At 36.3% G+C, this 20,976-nt stretch overlaps 1 protein-coding gene across 1 annotated transcript in view; it reads right to left on the bottom strand.

The window, feature by feature from the left end:
• Positions 1–20,976, bottom strand: part of LOC146002961 (ras GTPase-activating-like protein IQGAP1) — a 100,388-nt gene that overhangs the window by 34,174 nt on the left and 45,238 nt on the right. The window contains exons 19-23 of the mRNA XM_083141121.1: positions 19,465–19,578; positions 16,622–16,956; positions 15,125–15,254; positions 11,918–12,012; positions 8,258–8,483 (exon numbers count right to left, since the gene is read on the bottom strand). Coding sequence (XP_082997247.1) covers positions 8,258–8,483; positions 11,918–12,012; positions 15,125–15,254; positions 16,622–16,956; positions 19,465–19,578 — 900 coding nt within the window. The remainder of the gene's footprint in view (positions 1–8,257; positions 8,484–11,917; positions 12,013–15,124; positions 15,255–16,621; positions 16,957–19,464; positions 19,579–20,976) is intronic.

Below are 20,976 nucleotides of genomic sequence, written 5' to 3'. Positions count from 1 at the left end.
GCATAGCATTTTGGAGCAGGGCTATATCTGCCTGAGAGGGTGTGGATTGTTGTAAAATTTCAAGTTTTGTTTGGATATCATCGATCAAGTGATGAAAATGAGATAGTTCAGATTCGGTGTTGAGGTTTTCAAGCTTTGTGATCTGTTGCTGGACACTAACAAGTGTATCTACAATCCCAGGCAATCTGGATTCTAGTACATTTGCCAAATCATTTTGCACTGCTGCTATTGTACCTTCAAGATGGGTTATGGAACTTTGAATTTTTCCAAAATCTTCATATGTTTCAAGTTGCAGCTTAATATTTGCTACACTCCGAGTTATTGCATTCAAAGCATCAGAAGATGGCAAATTGTTCATAAAATTTTCAAGTGTCTCAATTTTTTCTTTAACCTCGGCTATGGCATTGTTCAGGGGGTCCAGATTAGGTATCTGGAGTGACTGAATCTGTTCCTTTAGAGTGGAAATTACTAGATCAAAATCTTCCTGTGATTTTATGCTTTTGACAATTGTTTGGAGTTGTGTCTGGACATTATTTATCTGCTCTTCCAATTGCTGTTTCAATTGCTCGGAGTTGTTGGCCTGGGTCTTAAATTTAGCTTGAAGAGCTGCTACAGCTTCTTCTAAACTTTGAAAATTATCCAATGTTGCCAGATCAGTATATTTCTGAAGCAATAACTTGAGTTCAGAATCAATTTTAAGAAGAGGGTCCATGCATTGTGATTGCAAATTTGTAATTTCTAGTTGAAGACTGGCATTCAGTGTGGTTTGTAAAGCTTGTAAATCACTTCTTAATTTCTTGACTCTGACATCAAGCATCAGAATCTCATCACTGTGATCTTCATGTCTTGTATGGCCAAATATATCATTAGGCATTTTTGCTTTATTGGTTATTTATTATAGAGTATCTGATTCTTAATTCTATAAAAAAGGGTATAAGCTTGTCATAGGATCCAGGGACCTCAATATATAAGCAGTCACCAGCAGAAACAGTATATACAGTGCCAGAAATCATGTTTGAGTGCTTGATTCTATAAATATTTCTCCCTACTGAAATCTTGACATCACCCTCAGGGGTTGTAATAAATTGGAATTGCCCACCTACAGGTAATTGGTAATGATTTAAATTATTGTTAAATATGTACAATATTTTGCCTGTTTCTTCATCAACATCTGTAAGTATGCTGTTCAGATGAATAATTAACAAGCCACTCAGTTTAGACATTACAGATTGTAAATCAGGAGAGGGTTGTGGTGTGGGCAGGTCCATAATAGCCTGTTTTTTGAACCCAAATAAGTTCATAGGCATGTTTATTTATTTCAAATCATGCTCTGTAATTGGGCATTGTTTCCCACTTTTCAAATCACAATGCCCCCAAGGTAAAGTATGCATGCCGCATGATAAAATGCATCTCTTATCATCATGTGGATCCAGAGCCACTTTTCTTACAATATTGCTAGTCAGCAAGTGATTCTCACTCTGAATTCTATTTTCTGATGTTCTGATTGAATTCTGTGATTTGATGCAATTTTTATAATCTTCAAATTGGAGATCTTTTTCAACAGTCACTCTGCCAATGCCCTTGGCTTTTTTGGCAACAGCGCCACTACATGTTTCAAAGCTATACATCTTGGCACTTAACCCAGCAAATTCCACAATAACATCACCAAGTGTCTCATCTTTTAACTTGCCAGGCACCTTTTTGTTGTGGGGTTGAACTAATGTATGTTCACTGGTATCAAAGTATTGAAACAATTCAGGCTGTGACATATCTTGATAAACATCTTCTGTTTGAATATCAAGAATAAAACTATCCGTGTCCATGTACAATAATTTTACACGATCACCATAAAAAGGTTTCAGCACATCATAATACAATATTAACATATGTAATTTGGACAATTCCAATATCACAGCCCCTACATAAATAGGTTTATCAAATTTGATCTTTGTTTTCATCATGTTGAAAAGTGCCATGTGCTCATCATAAATTCTTCTGTAATTGAAGTTGGGCTTTGCAACCAATTTTTTGCTCCGGCTGGGGTCAGTAATTATTTTAACATCGGTATGTTTCCTGACATTTTCAATTGTTTTGCCATATACTGAATTCACCATCAATTTAAACAAGCTCTTATCAAATTGGCTCTTTGCAGATGTTCGAAGCTCTGTGTTTGTATCAATGTATGGTTTCAACCATTCTGAGTGCCTGAACCTCAAAACTTTTCTAACTTTGGTTACTTGAACACCATGTTTCATCAGGAACTGGAGGTTTTTGTAATATATGACATATCCCTGTTTCGGCTCCAGAGTCATCATGAGTTTCTTCTGTTTAGAGCCAGGTGAGCACTGAACCTCGGGAATTGGGGGCAGATCAGAAAATTTGTTGTGCAAATGATCTGGAATTGTCACACCAACCTCTAAGAAGAGGCCATGTTCACGGTCATCAAAATCCTGAAGATCTTCAATATTGAAATTTTCAACCCACTCAAGCTCTGCATATGGCAATTTATCCATCATAGCGTGACCATAGAGGTTGTTTGCATCTACATACAGTATATAATTTGATGGCAGTGTTGGATCATAATCAGGCATATGCTTGTTATTTGCTCTGGCATATCTCTGGGAACATTGCACCATCCCCCCTCTTATACATTCCTCCATAAACAGATACTTTTCTTGATCCTGGATCAGATCCAATTGCATTTTAGTGTTTAAAAACATTGCAGACCATGCTAGGCCCGGAGCACTGTAAAAATACATTGGATCCAGCTTATAATTTTGCATAGAAGATTTTCTGAATGTTTGCAATATATCAGTTGAGAGAGTGACATCAAGTTTCAAATAAGCCATGTGATAATCACCAAATGTCTTGCATTTTAAACTGTTCCACATCAATTTGGCATGGTGATAATCTTCATCAGTAATTCCAGATCCTCTGATTTTGCTATAAAATGCTTCTTGTGGTGGCAGGGAACACTCATCAAATTTAGAAAAATCTGTAACATAGTCATATGGATATACACCCTTCCGCCTAATTAATTTCAGGTCCAGATTTGGAAACGAAGCACGTGTGATTTTTAATTTATCATCAGGTAATTGAGAGGCCAGTGTATCCAGGCTAGCTGATAAAAATCTGTAAGAATCAAGAAATCTTATGTGAATAGGAACACCATCAACTTTAATTATCTTGCTAATAGATATATATTTTTCATCATTTTCAGCTAAAATATTTAAATTCTGCTTCTCAAACCCCTCGTACCTGATCAGATGATGGAAATCATAATTGGATGCTCCGTGGCAAAATATGGGGATAAATCTTGGTCTCTTAATCTTAATATTACAGCTATTACACAGGGCCATTAAGAATTTACCATCTGTATGAGAATGGTGATGAACCTTGATATTTGTATCTGAAAATTCACAATCACATACCGGGCATTTTTCTGCTTTGTTGAAATCCTCAATCTGTTCCTCTGTTAAAGGCAACATGGGTTTTGATTTTAATAAGATGTTATATGCTATGTCACGGCACTCATTTTCTATTCTATGTGCAAATATTTTGATGGCATCTGGTCCCTTGTATGAATATTCTTTAGTAACAAGACCATCCTGTACAACCACATAACAAAAGCTGGAAGGTTCATGTTGCTGGTATGGTGTAGCTGAAGATTCTTCGGGATCTGGATTGCAGAATGCAAGAGATTTGAGATTCGATTCGGAATCACAGACAATATATACAGGGTGTTCCAACAAGGCTTCATACTTTTTGAATTTGCAATTTTCACTTGGATTGGGCATCACCATATGAACAGGTTTATGGTTCCCACAGTATTTCAGATGCTCAATTAACTTGTTTTTAGCAATTTCTGCACTCTCTTCACAAACACCATTCACCATTTTTCTACCATCAAATACAGTTAAGCATCTTCTGCACAACTTAAATATTTTTTTATATTTGTCTAGTTGTGTTCTCACTAAAGCTTGAAGATTATGTATCAGAGTATAATGATATGTGCCGTCCCCTTCAATTAGGAGCAGATCAATCGGAATAGCAGATTCATCATCAATTGTACTGATTCTGAGAGGTGCTATCGGGCAATTGCCAGTGGAACAAGTAAATACATTAATAGATAATTGTTTGCCATCGATGTACCTGGCCCTTTTTTCAAATTTATCAATATTCTGAACTGACATTGGATATTCCAAACCCTCCATTACATCGTCAAAAAGATGTTCATGCTGTTTGTAATAACTTATTCTCTCAGGATTCCTTGAAACTGGAAACAAAGCAGCTAATATACACCACAAAAAGCATTTCTGGTCGATATTTTCTATATTAACCACGGCTCTTTTGTTTTTGATATTAGCAGGCAATGGCAGATATGTAGATCCTTGTAATGGGCTGAATTCAGAAATATTAACATATAACTTGTGCGATAAACCGCATAGGCTCCATCCGGACTCTTTTGCCGCAAATTCAGAGTGTTTCATGTTCAGTTGATCCATCAATCTGCTTATTATTGTGTCTAAATTTGCATTTGAATATACCGGTACAGTTTCTGTTAAGTGGGGATGTGTAAATTTTGTGCCATTTGGCTTCTTATATTGTACAAACAATTTGAGGGAGAGCTTATAAGAGCCATTTTGTGCATTTAGAATTGCCTGGAGATCAGAATTTATACTGTTCAAGAAATTCTCAATGCCGCATCTTGGCTCCGATACAAACCGATAATCCCTAAGTTGGGTATTAAAACTGCTACGGATGGGTGCATGGCATGGTTGCTTTGCTGCTCTGGCATTAAGAGGTGCTTCGTGCTTTCTTTTCAGGCCAGATGTGGATGGTTGAGGGGGCAATGTTGATGACTGTACAGAGCAAGTATCTTTATGTTTATATGTGAAATATTTCATGTTATATTTTCTATTGCATTTGGGGCAAATTTTTGTGGGAGTTTTGTATTTGTCTGGATTACAAATTTTTTGATGCTTGGCCCAATTGGGGCTGGATATATTCTTATTGCACTGATTACAATATTTTTGATTTGGCATTTTTGCTGTTGTTTATTATATACAATTTCCTGGGTTTCAATTCAAAACTTTATACTGAATAAAAATATCAGTTGGGGTTCAGCACTGTACTTTGTGTGTGTGTATGTATATATGTGTGTATACACTTAATATTTTTGGATTTGGTATTTATATACAATTTCTTGGGGTTCAAATCAAAGCTGTATGCTGGATCAGTTGGGTTCAGCACTGTGCTTTGTATGTGTATGTATATATGATCTTATTTGGGTTATTCCGCCAATCCAGCAATGGTGAAGAATCTGCACTGTGCCCTGGCTTTTATAGTTTTACAGAGTCAATAGAAACACTGTGGGGGTGCATTCAGAAACATGAGCTATTCTCTAACATTTTTGCCGAAGTACTTTCTTCTGAATGCACATCCCGTTTTTCTGCCGAGCGTACATGCAATCCAGACCGCAGCGCCTCCACGCTTAGGGGAGCAGAATTGTCTGGAACTAATCGATGCAATCCATACCGCAGCGCCATTGCCCCCCGGCGCTGCGGTGGACAACTCTGGAACTAATCGATCAGAATAAAACTGCCGGAGCTCGCTCTAATAAGACTCAATGCGGGCAAATAGAACTGTGCACCGTGCGGAAAGTATCGATCCCACCGCTTTGGGGCCGTCATGCGCACATATTGTTCAAGTATTGATCTTATACTTTCTCGGGGCTTGATTTTATATATGAACAGATTACAACAAAGAAACTGAATGTAACAAATGCAAAATATCCCAGTTTCTATTCAATCCTTTTATCTGAATTGAAGAAACCAACAATTCACATATCCCCATACCGCCGTATGCTTGTCCTATTATTTTACTAATAGGCAATGTTCTTGAAGAGTCCTAATAGGCAATGTTCTCAAAGAGGCCTAATAGAACAAGATACGGCGGTATGAGAAAATATGTGAATTAAAGATATTTTAGTAATATACGACGTCTAAGAAAGGAATATTCAGCTCCAAAGTACTTTGTTTATTGCTTGCTACCATTTCCCTATTACTGGCAAAAGAAGTTAAAAATATTGACATAATGAAAAAAATGGACTTGTTCCCAAGTATTCACCGAGTTCAGGCATTTGCACATAGATGGGTCTGTTGTCACGGAGCAATTCTAGAAGATTTACATTGTTTTAATATTAGATATGTAAATTAAGCCTGGTGTCCAATTGAACTTAAACTAGAAATAAATATGTATGTGTGTGTGTGTGTGTGTGTGTGTGTGTGTGTGTGTGTGTGTGTGTATGTGTGTGTGTGTATGTATGTGTGTGTATGCATGTGTATGTGTGTGGATAGCCTAGTTTTAAGTATGGCCGCAAGAGGGGCATATTTTTAACAAATTTATCTCACAGAAGTAGCTTTTATAAGTGTAGCCTCATCAATCTGAGGGGGTCATACTTTCTCATGGAATCCATGAGGGCTTTTTCACAAAAATCTTGGATTATACGGGGGTTTCACACTTGAGCAAAAAGCTCATATGCTCATGTTAAGATAGATTTAAGTATAGCAAATCTGCTTGAGGGGGGGTTCATACTTTCTTGAGTTTATCCCACCACAAATACAACTACTTAATATATTTTACAGAATATGTTACAGGGCATTTGTACAGAAAATTTCTCATTTATGAAAAAAAAAAATTGCATGCAAATCAATGTGATGTAATACATATATGAAACAAATGGTGAATATACTTACTGCGGCATCCTGTCTTTTTTTTCTTTCAGAGACAACATTTGCACGTTACAGACAAGTCCTTAGATTATAAATCGATTCAGAGTTGTTGTTGTTGTTTTTTTTTTTGGCTAAAATATTGTGACATACACAACTCAACTCACATGCAGATCTACACGCTTGATAAAACAGGGTGAACTAAGACACAGATATATTCACTCTTCACATCAGATGTGGTGGTTGCCTTGCAAGAATGATTCTCTAATACACTATACTAGATGCAAGACAACTGCCATTGTATTACTTCAAAGGGAAATAATGCAATATGAAGAATTGGGCAGAAATATTTTCAATTGCCCATAAGAAAATTAGATAAAAATTATGATTTGAGCAAAGTTTGAACTTAAAACTGTAGTTCTCACAATTTCATTTTTTGGTGTCATGTTTCTCCAACAATATGGCTTTTCAAATGTGGACATTTACATTTAAATTAATGTTAATCACTATGAATGTCAATTTCTGACATTACTCCTCCCCCCTCCAATTTAACTTTTTCACAAAACAAACTGTATTCTGCACTAAAATGATAAAATGTTTCGATTTATACTTACTCTTAACCTTTTTTGTCGACTAGAAAACTTATATACCAATTCACAAATTAATGACTCACAACTTCAAAGAACAATGTTCATTACATAAAAAGATTGTTCCTGGGATCTTCGTTAACTGAATGAAAAGTTTAACAATTAGAATCTCAGTACTACTTTAAAAAAGTCAAATAAACTTGCATACAAGGACAGAATTAGTCAATCAATGTTGACATTTTCAAGTACTTTGGGCTGGCCCCAATGGCGGAGTGGTTAGCACATCGTGCTACGACGCCAGGGTTCCTGGGTTTGAATCCTGGCCTGGGCATAGATGTTTGTGAGTGTCCATTCATTAATTTCATCATATCATCACTCATCCCCATCTTCGCAAATTAGCCAAAAGTGGTACAAACAGAAGTAAAATATATCAAATCAAATCAAGTACTTTGAACAATCTCTTCTACTTTAAGAAGGAAGAACTCAAAGTAATAGTAAAAAAAATACACAAGATACAAAAACATGACAAATGTAACACTGCATCCAAAATGAGACAAGTATATTATCAAACCACATAATTACAACATGTTACAAATTTCCAGTTTCTGTGGTATTTTTACTACCTACCGTGGAACCCCAATTATATGTTTTTCAGGGAACTGGTATGAAAAATATTAAAATGCATGAAAATGTAAAATCCAGGAACGTAAAATTGGGGTTCCACTGTACAAATAAAAAGAAGTAAAATTTGTGTGAAACATTAAAAATTGCACAAGATTTGTCTTATTTCTATACATTTTGTACAATCAATGTCTTTCAGGGTTATCAAGATTGCAAAAGCTTAAGCTACCCAGCTATAACCAATTGAGTGTCTCTCATTGTCACAATATGTAAGTAATTATAGAAATAAATATGTTCAGAGAACTTTAAAGTGTTTACCTTGAGTATATCCTTCCTTGGGGCTTCTGGAAACTTTCCTCTCAAAGAATTTCTTAAAACTTTAGCCATGAATAAAATTCCATATGGAATTTTGTCCCGAGACTGGGTAATTTTGGTCAAAAACTTTACTGTGGCTTCCTCGAGATTCTTTATTCCCTGCTTCAAACGTTTCCTAACTTCTTCATAGCTCAATGCCTGCTCCTGGGTCACAGAATAGGGCATGTTGCTGAAGGAAAAAACAGTGAACATCAGCCTCAAATGATTAAATAGAATACAAAATGTGTGTATTCGAATTTTTAAAGATGGTATTCAATTTTAAGCATTTTTGGTTTCTCTCTTCCTTCAAATAACTAAATATGTATTAAATTCATGATCATACACCTCCCTTCCTAAGAGGAACTAGATGCAGATCTTAAAAAGAACAGAGGTTCTCAATTCTTGGTTCTATCACACTCTATTAAACTGTAACAATTAGTGAAAGTTACCTCATTACACTTCAGGCTCCATTGTCTCCTTCTTCCTTTATTTTAATCTTACCATTGCCATTTTCAGTAATGCATAAAGAGAATAAATACAAATATGTTCACCACTTTAATCTAGTACATACATTTTAAAATTAATATACAGTGCAACATAAGTACAACATGGAATAACTGAGTTAGGGAAGAACTGTATGAATTTTTGTCTACCAGCAAAATACACATTTACTGGATATAAAGATGCAAATGTTTCATGAAGAACTTGAATAGCTCATTTATCACTTTAATGTACCATATTTACTCGAATACCCGCACACTTTTTTTCCTTACAAACGTGGCAGAAAATGGGGGTGTGTGACTTACTAGAGTATAGAGCTTAACACCAGATGTAAACAATTTATCCTGCGGAGGTATGCAACCCGTTATACAAGCTTACGAGTGGAGGTCAAGATGTTATCTTCAAGTGGAAAAAAGCATTCTAAATATGTCCTGGTTTAATTAAATCACAGTTCTCTCTGCCTGCACTGCATTATGTGCGTTGTTCCTTCCCCTCCCCCTCCTTTAAAAAATTGGGTCAACTTAATTCATGAAAAGCTTGAAGACAGAAGGGAAAAGAATATTCTCCTTCGCCTTTTGCCAAGGGAATCATTCTGCAGTCACACTGGTGCCAAGAAAGAGATAAAGACAGCAACCAGCAGGATGTTTACGTCTGGCCAGTCGAGCTGCATGGGTGTGGGTGTGGGAAGTTGTAAGGCTTGTTTTGTGTTGCAGTGACTCATTTGAATAGCTTCCTTCTTATCGAATGCTAAAAGCAAGATGACCACTAAAGGAAGAAGATTGCGATCATTGCGAAGATTGTCAGGTTTTTAGAAGGTACAATCTGTGCTTACGAAGAACAACTACTTTAGCCCAGCGACTTCCTGATGCATTTGAAGATAAAATCCTACGTTTCCAACGTTATGTGATAAATTTGAGGAAAAAACATTTATATCTTCTGTCACAAATTGGTAATGCAGATCAAACCCCAGTTTATTTTGAAATGCCATCTGACTCTACTGTTATTAAAAAGGTTGAAAAAAGGGTTCTTGTGCGAACTGGTGGATATGAAAAACAACGACACACAGTGATGGTGTGTGTTACAGGAGATGGAAGAAAACTTCCGCCATATATTGTGCTAAAGAGAAAAACGGTTCCTAAAATTAGTGTCCAAGGAGTTTTTGTGCAAGCACAAGAAAAAGGCTGGATGGATGAAAGCCTAATTCAGGATTGGATCAAGTGTGTGTGAAAAAAGACCTGGAGCACTTTTAAACATGCTCGTAATGGACAGTTTCCGTGGCCATACAACCTCTGCAGTCAAGCATCTTCTAGATTCAAAAAAGACCGACCAAGTGATAATTCCTGGAGGCTTAACATCAGTTTTGCAACCCCTAGATGTGTGTATAAATCGGCCTTTCAAAACTGCTCTAAAGGAACAATATACAAATTGGATTTTCTCAAATAACCACCAGTTTATACCAGGGGGCAAAATTAAGCATCCTGATGTCAAACTCCTTTGTCAGTGGGTTAAAAATGCAGAGTCCTGCAATTCACCTATGTTGGTGGAGAAGAGTTTCAAAAAGTGTTCCATATCGAACAAACTCGATGGGACAGAAGATTACAACATATGGGACAGTGATACAGGGGAAGCAAGCTCTGATGATGGCAGTAGTGGAGAAGAGTAGTTGTAAGTGCAAAAGATGGATTCTTTTTTGTGTCTTTAATTTGAAATAAAATTCCACATTTCTGCTAAAGTGTGCTGTTTCTTCTTTGTACATAAATAAGGTATCACTCAATAGAGGTATAATGCACAAAACATATGCAGAAATACTGTTTACAAGCAAATTAAGAAATTTTAAGGGAAGTGTAAGATTGAAAAGAATCATGAATTTTTTTATTGCATTTCCCTTCTCTGAAATCCAGGTGCATGGCTTATTCCAGGGTACTCAAGTAAATACGGTATGTTATTCTGGTGATTCAAATGGGTTTTTCTTTAAGAAAGGAACTGTACATTTAGACATTTACTTTACACAAAATCATCACATATGAATTACATTCTGCCAAATACATTATTCACTTGAAAAGCCTTCTTTTTTTTTTTGCTGTAAGTTTGTACCAATGTACCTAATTGTCACACAGAGTTTTGGCACGATCTGTTGCCCAGTTTGTTTACAGCTATTGGTTAAGTTAATCGACCTGAAGTGTGCTCTTCTATTTTGTAATGGATAAAAATATCTAACAAAGAGTTTGCCTCAAATTTTGTTGCCAATGAAATTTCTTGTGCTGAATCATTGAAAATGTTGAAGAAGGCCTACGGTGAGTCAACTTTATCGAATAATAATAATAATAATAAAAAAACATGATCATACTAGTGGTACAAAGCATTCAAAGAAGGGCAAGAAGTGGTTGAAGACTTGCCTTGTTCCGGTCGACCTTCAACGTCTTCGACTGACGAAAACATTGACAAAGTGAAGGAAATGGCGATGAAAAATTGCCATTTAAGCTTAAGGGAGATGGCTCAGGATCTGGACATGTCTCACGAATCAGTTTGCACCATTTTAGTTGATGTTGTGGGTATGAGACATGTCGCGGCACAGCTTGCTGAAGATATGCTTGAATGAGACAAAAACTCAACAAATGTCATCGATCAAGCACCGTATTGGTCCCGTGTGACTTTTTATGTTCCCCAAACTCAAATTAACACTTTGTGAAAGATGTTTTGAGTCCATTGAAGCCATAAAACAAAATTCGCAGAAGAAGCTGAAGGCCATACCGGAAAGTGCCTATAAGAAGTGTTTCGACAACTGGATTATTCGTTGCCATAATTGTATCGCATCAAATGTGGCCTATTTTGAAAGCAAACCAAACGAAAAAAATTATATAAATATTTTGAATTTTATTGAACAATTCCCGGTATTTATTTGACAGAATGTATACCTCTACATACACAAAAATAATAATAAGGCAGAATTTTGCATTGAGTTAGGAACTATATTTATATAAATATGAGACATTTCAAATTAGCACCAATTTCACAAGTACGTTGATATGACAATATCTACTGATACAGATAACTTATCCCATCGCTAATAGCTAAAAAATGACTGGTTACAAAAAATAACTTATCTCTAATATATTACCTTACCTAGCTTCTCCACTTTTAGACTCCATTTCATTAATCCAAGACATGTATATTTCCACTGGGTTTGTGTTCATGAAGATATCCTTCGCTTTAAGAATCTGAAAGGGATGAAGATTGGAAATAAATTTGACAGTTAAACATTTTTAAATGGTGTACCATACAGCATGTTCAGTTTAAAATGGGAGTGATATTTCAATGATGTGTTGTTTTCCTTTGTAACATTGTAAGTTGATAGAGGTTGCTGTTGATCGAGCAAGTCAATCTGTTGGTGAAGTGAAGAAGTTCATGTTTAAGAAGTGCACACATCACATCATCATTTGTTAACAATGTGGTTAAGTGTTGAAGAATGTGTGTTTTTTGTGGGACTTTGTTATTCCTGTATACTCGCCAATCTCCAGGTGTAATAGTTTAAAATCTTTTCATAACAATTACAGTGAAACTATGCCTCTTCCATGAAAAAAATGCTCATGATAACTGTGTGAAACTCCTGCATGTGCACAAAAAAAGGGGGAGTGGGTGCACCATATCAAGTCCAAGGCATCAAACTAAGCTGAAGTCTACAAAGAAATCAAAGTTTACAACTTTTACTTCTCACTATAACTACTAGCATTACACTATGAAAGCTAACTAATAAAAAAAGCTTACCAAGCGCATGTTTGTTGGGTGGCGTGTGCCAGCTCATAAACTCTCACTGACACTGTTTTCTGGCTTTCAATATTGGATATGATAACATGACCTGTGCATTACTAGTTCCAGATAAAGTAACACTATATATCAAATAAAACTTGAATTTATTTATTAAAAGGAATTTGTAACATGTACTCTAGAAGCCACTTAATTTTCCTAATTGCAAAAAAAGCACAAAGGGAAAACAAGTGGGAAATTATACATCAATGTTGGAAAGGTTTTAAAAAAAATCATTACTTGGAGGAGAATAACATTGTAGTTGTTAAAAATAACTTCAACCGTGTACCCTTTACAATCTCTCAATCAGTCCCGATGATGATTCAGAGATGGAATCGAAAGCTTGGACAAACTCTTAAAGTGTCTTTTATCATGTTGTTTATCTGTGTTTTGTTTTGTTTTAACAAGTATGTTGCCAGCACATGATGTAAGAAGTTTTTTAACCTTGTAGTTATTAATTAAATAAGAAGCTTTGATTTATAAGTGGTCTGTGGTCAAAAATTCCAAATGGAATACAAAAGTTTTGCAAAAGACTAGCTGGCTTCAGCAAGACTGTGCATGGGTATCCTATAGAGAGACTTTTTGGTGATAGAATTTTCTCCAACGGTTATGATCTCCAGACCTTTCAAGTTCTGACTTCTTCAGAGGAGTTGTTGAAGATTATACATGGAAGAATACCACATAATGCTGGAGGGGGGGGGGAAGCAGGGTGAAACATGCTGATAAGTGAATCTAAGTTCATGGACATTGTATCCAACACCTGTAAATAATAGTAAACTGGCATTTACAGTAAAAATCAAGTACTTTGATATTAACATGATCTGGTTTGATGTTGAAAATACTGTGTTTCCATTGTACTAATATATGTAAGGAATATTGAATTTTCAAGATGCATGTAAATGCAAATGTGAAAAACTGGTGTCATTTTTAGGATAAGTAATCTGAAAATAATGGCATTCCAATTATGAAATATGCACATCTTTTTGTGAAATATTATCAAATTAGATCACAAACAAAGTAATGAAGTTTGCATATTTGCTTTCCAGCTGTCAAGTATCATTTCCTTCGCACCCCACCCCTCCAATCTCTATCACTGTCAGATTGAACTGGCAAGAGCTGCAGCACAATATCACACTTCCATTCCTTTTCTATGCTCAAGTTTGCAGTATAAGCTTTTTTCTGCTATTTAAAAAATGAAGGGATTGTAAAAACCTTGTACATCACATGAATCGAATGGTGCATTTCGGAAATCACCCTTCCCCTGACTGGAAAGGTGCCCAAGGGTACTTCAAAATTTTTTGTTTTGCTGCTTTTGTCAATTTGTATTTATCATAAATTCATGTCCCTAGTACACAGCATATTATTATATATTGCAATGGGGAACAGAAAGGAGGAAAGTATTAAAAAGGTTTATTTTTGTAAATTTTAAACACATTTTTTAGAGCATCCACATTTTCATCCGTTGTTCTCTCAGGGTACAAACACAATCCCGTTTACATTGAAATTAAGCAACACTGCACTGCTGTAACCATATGATAGCAGCACACACAACTGGAACAGCATCTAAAACTATGGAGAATTTAATATGTATGCTAGGCAACTGCCAATTTCTAAAGCCCCACATACTTAGTACATCGAATTTTGTTTTATTTCAATTATTCTTTTACTGAACTTACTTTTTATGTTTCAGAACATTTGCTCACTTTGCCAGATACTTGAAATTAGATATGAAAATTGTAACAACCAAGTACAGTACAACAAAATTATACAATGGATAAACAAGGTGGTTACTCTAGAACCATGATAAAATTCAAGTATAATTCGGTTTTCAATGCGAATTAAAAAAAAAAATTCAAGGCTAGAAGCACATGTTTTTCTCCATTTCAACTTATGTATTACTGCCTCACCACCCACACACACAACTACATGATTCCAGTGTGTCAAAAAAAAAAAAAAAATTAAATGGTATAGATATATTCAAAATATTAAGGTGCGGAGTTTACATTAGCCATTTCACATACTCGGACTAGAAATACATCTACAAACACAAGTCACAAATGTTACGGTTTATATTCTAATCTAAGAAAAAATGTTAATTGTATAAGAATTTCAGACTACAATTTTCTTAATCATATTCAAGATATCTTATCTAGCGTTCAGGCGTGTCAGATATTGTTCTGCAAAGGACAGTAACAAAGTAAACGGCTTGAGAAAATTCGGTTTTACTTTCCACTTTCCACGCAGCTTTCTCTTTTCCTTCCTCGATAAAAATAAAAACTAAACTGGAAAACCTGCCTCAGTGCATTTATGAATATGTATAAATTCAACAGGATCTGGATTAATAAAAGTTGCAATTTTTCACTTCTACAGAAAAATTCAAGCAGAATTCATGCATAATTCCCGGAGCCAATAATTCACACAGAATTCCCGGTGAGTTCTCACCCTGATAAAGCAACACCCACACATGAAAAATGAGATACTTGAACTTTTGATACATAAGCTCAACACTAATAATATTAACCTTACCTCTTCTACAAGAGGACCAACCAAGCTCCGTAAACTATTTTTTCCAGTGCCTTTTCTGCTGTAGTTGACAGCCATTGTTAAAGTCAATGGATTTCCAGCCATAACTTCACCTGGTCTCTGGTACTTCAACCTGTAAAATATAATCCTAACAGTGCTTCTGCAAGCTAAGGAGGAATATTTTAAAGCTACATGAAGTGGAAGAGTCTAAAGATCGTGATTGGCAGGCTAAAAATAAAGCTAAGTAGCTGAAGTTAAAAAGGTACAGTCTTGGCATGTACTAACTTATTTTATTCAAGCTTTCGCCACATCATGTGGCTTCTTCAGGAGTTAAGGCAAGAATAAACATGGCTCCCTGGCTGACAAGAGTAAATATGGCCACACTTCCTGTTGGCCATTTGTTAATTGTGACATGTCTGTAATTTGTTTATCTTACTGAAATGATGGCATGTGGTGTAAGTTATACTTTATCTAAAAATAAAGCATTTTCAAGTATGTTTTATGTGTAACTATTTAGTTCCACAAATTAATATAGCGGAATAAAAAACCATAAAGTTGCTGACCAAGGCAGTTTATTAAGATTTAAAAACACTTTACATATAACATTCCTACCCTCTGATAGAGGGTAGAAAAGACGTTACATGTAAAGTGTTTCTAAATCTTAATAAACTGCCTTGGTCAGCAACTTTATGATTTTTTAATATGGAACAAGGCTTAATTATATTACCACTGGAATAAAGTATTTACTAGAGTACTGTATGGAACCACTTTTGCTTGCTCATACTCGAGCGTCTACAATGGAATAACATTTTAATGAGACAATAATTGTAGACGCATACATGTAAAAATTCCATCCTGGCAGTTTCAGCCCATGGTCATTTGTTTCAATATTGGTAAGATACACTAAACTACATTTTAATATGGAGACAATCTGTAAATTCACTTGAGTTTCAATTTTACTGCATCTTTAACTTCATGATCCATATTTGAGCAACCATTACCACAGAAAATTATGGTTGTACATGTACTACTGAGCTTCGAGTGTATACCACTTATTTTGCTTCGCTTGAGCAAAGAAGCTCTCAATTCCATACACTATCCAGCATCGTCCCTGTGAACTATTTGATGCTTGAGTGAATGCACTGCCTGCAACTATAGTATTTCCTAATCCTCAAAACTTATTTATCAAAGTTACCATCAAGCAATAACAGAGCCTGTTCTCAAGTAGATTGTGGAAGTGTTCACTGAAATTAATACTCCGATAAATCAGTTTCACAAAATACAGTGGAACACCAATTTTTACATTTCGGATTTTACATTTTCCCTCATTACACAATCAATCTTCATGGTCTCAATGTAGCAAAATGTTATATAGTATATTAATTTGCTACCACACTTTCTACTCCCATGAATACTTCTATGTATTTTTAGGGCATATTTTTTAATAATTTTGTTTTCAACAGACCAAGATGAAAAACCTAAGAGCATGTGTAACTTTACCTGATTTCTTCCTTCAAAGCGCTCTGCAAAAGATTCAGGAGCAAATACTCGGCTCTAGAATCAGAGGCATAACTGTGAAGTGTAAGAATCACAGTTTCAAGGAATTTTGCTGTTTTGCTTTGGGGCAGGCAGAATATGAGCCTTGATAAATAGATTGGCCTTGTCTGCAGCAAATAAAACAGGTGCTGATAAGATTCCAACATTTTTTTGCTCTGCTTTGTCAGCCCTTTCAGTCCTTTGCAACTGCTGGGGACCAAATTCTGCACGGGACACTGGTCCACCTTCTTTTGTTCCTTGGCCAAAGAATGTAGTTTCTTGCCCTGAGCAACCACATCCTGAAAATAAAATTCACATTAGGATTTCTGCACCTGTGCAAACATGATTAATTTTAATTCCCTGACTTCTCAAACTTTCCCAGGCAATCTAAAAAGAAAGGAACACCACTCCAGACCATTCTGTGGTGCTTTAACATATCAATAACAAAGTTTTATGTGCTAAACTCCACCTGTTATTGAAGCAAATATGTTTATTCAACTTTGCTCCAAATAAATGAACAAATACAAGATGTTTCATTTCCTCTTGGCCCATGAGATTCGCTTATAAAAATCAAACTATTAGCCAAAATGAAATGACATTTTCTACGAACATACCTTGGTGTATGAGAAGCATGGTGACGCCATTGGAGATGTCACCACAGTGTCTAGTCCTTGCGTGGGCATGTGCGTGATTCTGGGCGATTCTGCCGTTAAATGCCAATCGTACAGATGTGTGCTTTCAGTCTGAATTCTTGTTGCACAGCGTGTGTTTATAGTTTACACAAACTGGAAAAAGGAAAGATCTATCGCAACAAGCCATGGAACTGCAGGACAGCATTCGGCAGGAAATTGACACTGTGACTCCTGATGAGTTGGTGGCTACCTTCTGTAACATGGAGAGATGTGAGAAGGCATGTATTGATGGTGATCACTTCCAATATTTGCTGTAACATCACCATGCTTCTCATGCACCAAGGTATGTCCGTAGCAAATTTCATTACATTATGACCTATAGTTTGATTTTTATAAGCAAAAATCAGGAGCTGTGATTGAGTGAAACACCCTATATACGGTGTAAAACATTTTGATATAGAATATCTACAACCAAAAAGCTGGTCTAAAGAAAAAGTGGATCTTATTTGGATTCTAAAATTCCGATAAGTACAAAAAACAATATGTTGATTTCCTGGACTTTTCCAGGCTAGTGGACACCCTGTAATATAAAAGTATTGCATTGCAATAATACCACATCAACTTTCTACCACACAATATTGGTTATATTAATTAAAGTCAGCATTTTACAGACCCTGCAAGATATTCACACGAGCATGGGGAAGACCACAGAAAAGATATGCAAAGTGCTTAGGAAAGCGGGCATTAAAACTTACAGGAAGGGAGGGAGAAGCATCTTAAGAATAGCAAAGAATGCAAACAAGAAAAAGGAAAACAGAGAAGACGAGGGGATTATCTACGAAGTGAAATGTAAAGAATGTCAGTGTGTGTACATAGGAGAAACGAAAAAGAGACTGAAAGACAGGTTGAAACAACATAGGGATGATGTACGACTTAAGAGAGAGAGAGAAATGCGATATTTAAACACACGAGAGAAACAGGACATGACATAGAGTGGGATGAGGCTAAGCAGATAGGAAGGGAGAAGAGAATACTAGTGAGAAAATGGAAGGAGGCCAAGGAAATAGAGAAGAAAGGTGAAGAAGACACAATGAACTGGAATGGGGGACTGAAGATAAACAAAGAATGGAAGAAGGTGTTAGAAAGAGTGGAAAGGACAAGAGAGAAAGAGGAGAAGAAGGGAGAAGAAGAAGGAAGAAGAATAAAGGAAAAAGAACGTGAGATAAAGAGTCCAACCACATTCTAGATAAAAGAAAATATGTTTAGCCTCTTAGTTCAAAGTACAGTTGACAAGGGAAAGCCACCTGCTAGAATGTTCCAGAACAACTTTCTAATAGTCTGGAGGGGAGTAATGTTTGTGTGTATATATCATCCTGTTTTGTTACATTTGTACTTGGTGCAGAGTCTGAAGAAGACCTTGCTAGAAGGTTGAAACGTTACGTTTAGTTTATGTTTTATAATAAAATAAATTACTGCCTTGGTCAGCATATTGAGTTTTTCATATCATGGAAACAAGGCTTAATGGTGTTATAATCATACTCAAGTGCCAGTTACTATCAGTAATTAATTTTTAGAAAATATTTTTAAATAAAAAAAGGGGCACAAAACGAAACAAATTAAAAACTTAGCTCCAAGCTTTCAACCCTTTTTTAGGGTCAGCTTCAGGTAGAAAAATATGAAGGTTGAGATATGAAGGAATGAAACTTTCCCAACTTGCATGTTTCCCTCCCTAATGATGAGCCTAATTTGTTTTGTGCTCTTTCTTTTAGTTTTCTGGCAACAATGTAAGTCAGATTTTACAATTAGTCTTTACATTTGCACCGATACTGGTGAGTACTAATAATAAATTGATACCAGCAGATTCCTTTTCTGCTATCCTGCGATTTTTGAACATATTGTTTCAAGTTCAGGAAATTGAGTTAATTTTTGTATTTGTTTTAACTGTGAAAAAATTAATTAATAGTTACTTATAGAAACTTTCATAAATAGCCATAATCAGTTACTTTAAAGAGGGAACAAAATTTTATTTATTTCTCATCATTAAGGCACATTTGGTACACTAGACAGAATTAAAAAAAAAAGTAGTCTAATTTATAATCAAGCTTTCCACCCCAGCAGCAAGTTATATGCTATTGTGTCCCCAAAGGTCAAATACTGTACTAAGAACATCATTACCTGAAGTGTAATCCTGTTCTGAACAAGGAGACCTATCTTCACATCCATGTCATCCAGCTGTTGGGCAAGTTGCTGATTGTGTTTTATCGATTGCACAACTTCCCCTTTCAAAGTCTGCAAAATTCACCAGAAAAGAATTAATGTTTGCATCTTATTGGACATGCTTGCAAATACGTGGTGAGGGTGAAAAGTTTTGAGCCACACATGGAAGGAGTGATGGTAGGTAGTTAAAATTTTGGAGGATGTGAGGTTTGAATTTTAGGCACTCTGTGCGAACTTTTATGAAATTCACATGTTTTCTTGTTTTTGTCAGGTTGAAAATGAATGAAGTGTCAGAGAAGACAGTGGAGTCATCCTGCATCAGGATAATGCACCTCTTCACCTTGCCGCAATTGCACAAGCTGCTTTGGTCAACTGTGACTTCACTGCACTTCCCCATCCACTTTATTCCCCGACCTGGCCCCGTCTGTTCCCTGCCCTGCTATGAAGAATTCACTTCGAGGAAGTCACTTCCACACGGACGATGAGGTCATTAAGGCGATCATTGAGTGGTGACTCAGCACAAATCATTCAACCAGATGACTGTAAACAAATTGCAGCACAGAATGCATAAGTGCATTGATTGATGGGGCGACGTGGGGTCAGCATGTTGAACCACCAGCCGTTATAGGTGATTTCCGAGACTGGGTTACGCTACTCACATGTAGATCCCCAATTTCCTCACGATGGTGGGTTGCCACCGGCCCTATACACAGGCCAAGAACCGAGAGACTGAACCCAGGCAGACTCGAACCCATGCTGTCCCGGAGTCGGAGTCCAAAGCACAATGCCTTGGACTGAATGGCCACGGAGGAGGACTATATTATATATACGTGGGTTGTTCAATATATAAGTTTCCGTATGCTGTAAAAAAAAATATTTTTAAGATAAATTAGAAAACTATACACACATGTGTCCTCACTTCTCCACATAATCCCCATAGAGATTCAGGCATTTGTCCCACCATTGCACCAATTTGTCCATACTCCTTGCAAGAAAATCAGGGCTCTGGCTATTGAGCACCATTCTCACATTCCGCTTCAATTCTTCATCTGTTTCAAAACGGTAACCTTGCAATTCAGACTGTAACACTGGAAAAAGATGGAAATCACTCTGCGCTAAATCTAGGCTGTATGGAGGGTGGGGCAGCCTTTCCCACCCAAATTCTTCAATTTTGTGTTGTGTTTGCACTGCTGAGTGGGGGCGAGCGTTATCGTCAAGAAGAATGACACCAGCTGACAGGAGACCTGGTCGCTTATGTCGAATTGCGTTTTTCAGTTTATCCAATGTTTGACAATAACGGTCAGCATTAATTGTTCTTCCTCGTTCCAAAAAGTCCATAAGCAGAACGCCCTTAGCATCCATGCTTCTGAAATCCTTATGACGCGAGCCCACGTTTTCTGAACAAGCATTTACTTTTCGCCCTTGAGCGCATGCGCCTTCACATCTGATAACGAATCGACTGTTGTTCCT

The sequence above is a fragment of the Lepisma saccharinum genome, chromosome 1 (assembly GCF_977018435.1).
Source record: "Lepisma saccharinum chromosome 1, izLepSacc3.1, whole genome shotgun sequence".
Taxonomy (NCBI): domain Eukaryota; kingdom Metazoa; phylum Arthropoda; class Insecta; order Zygentoma; family Lepismatidae; genus Lepisma; species Lepisma saccharinum.
This window is presented reverse-complemented; position numbering and strand designations above follow the sequence as displayed.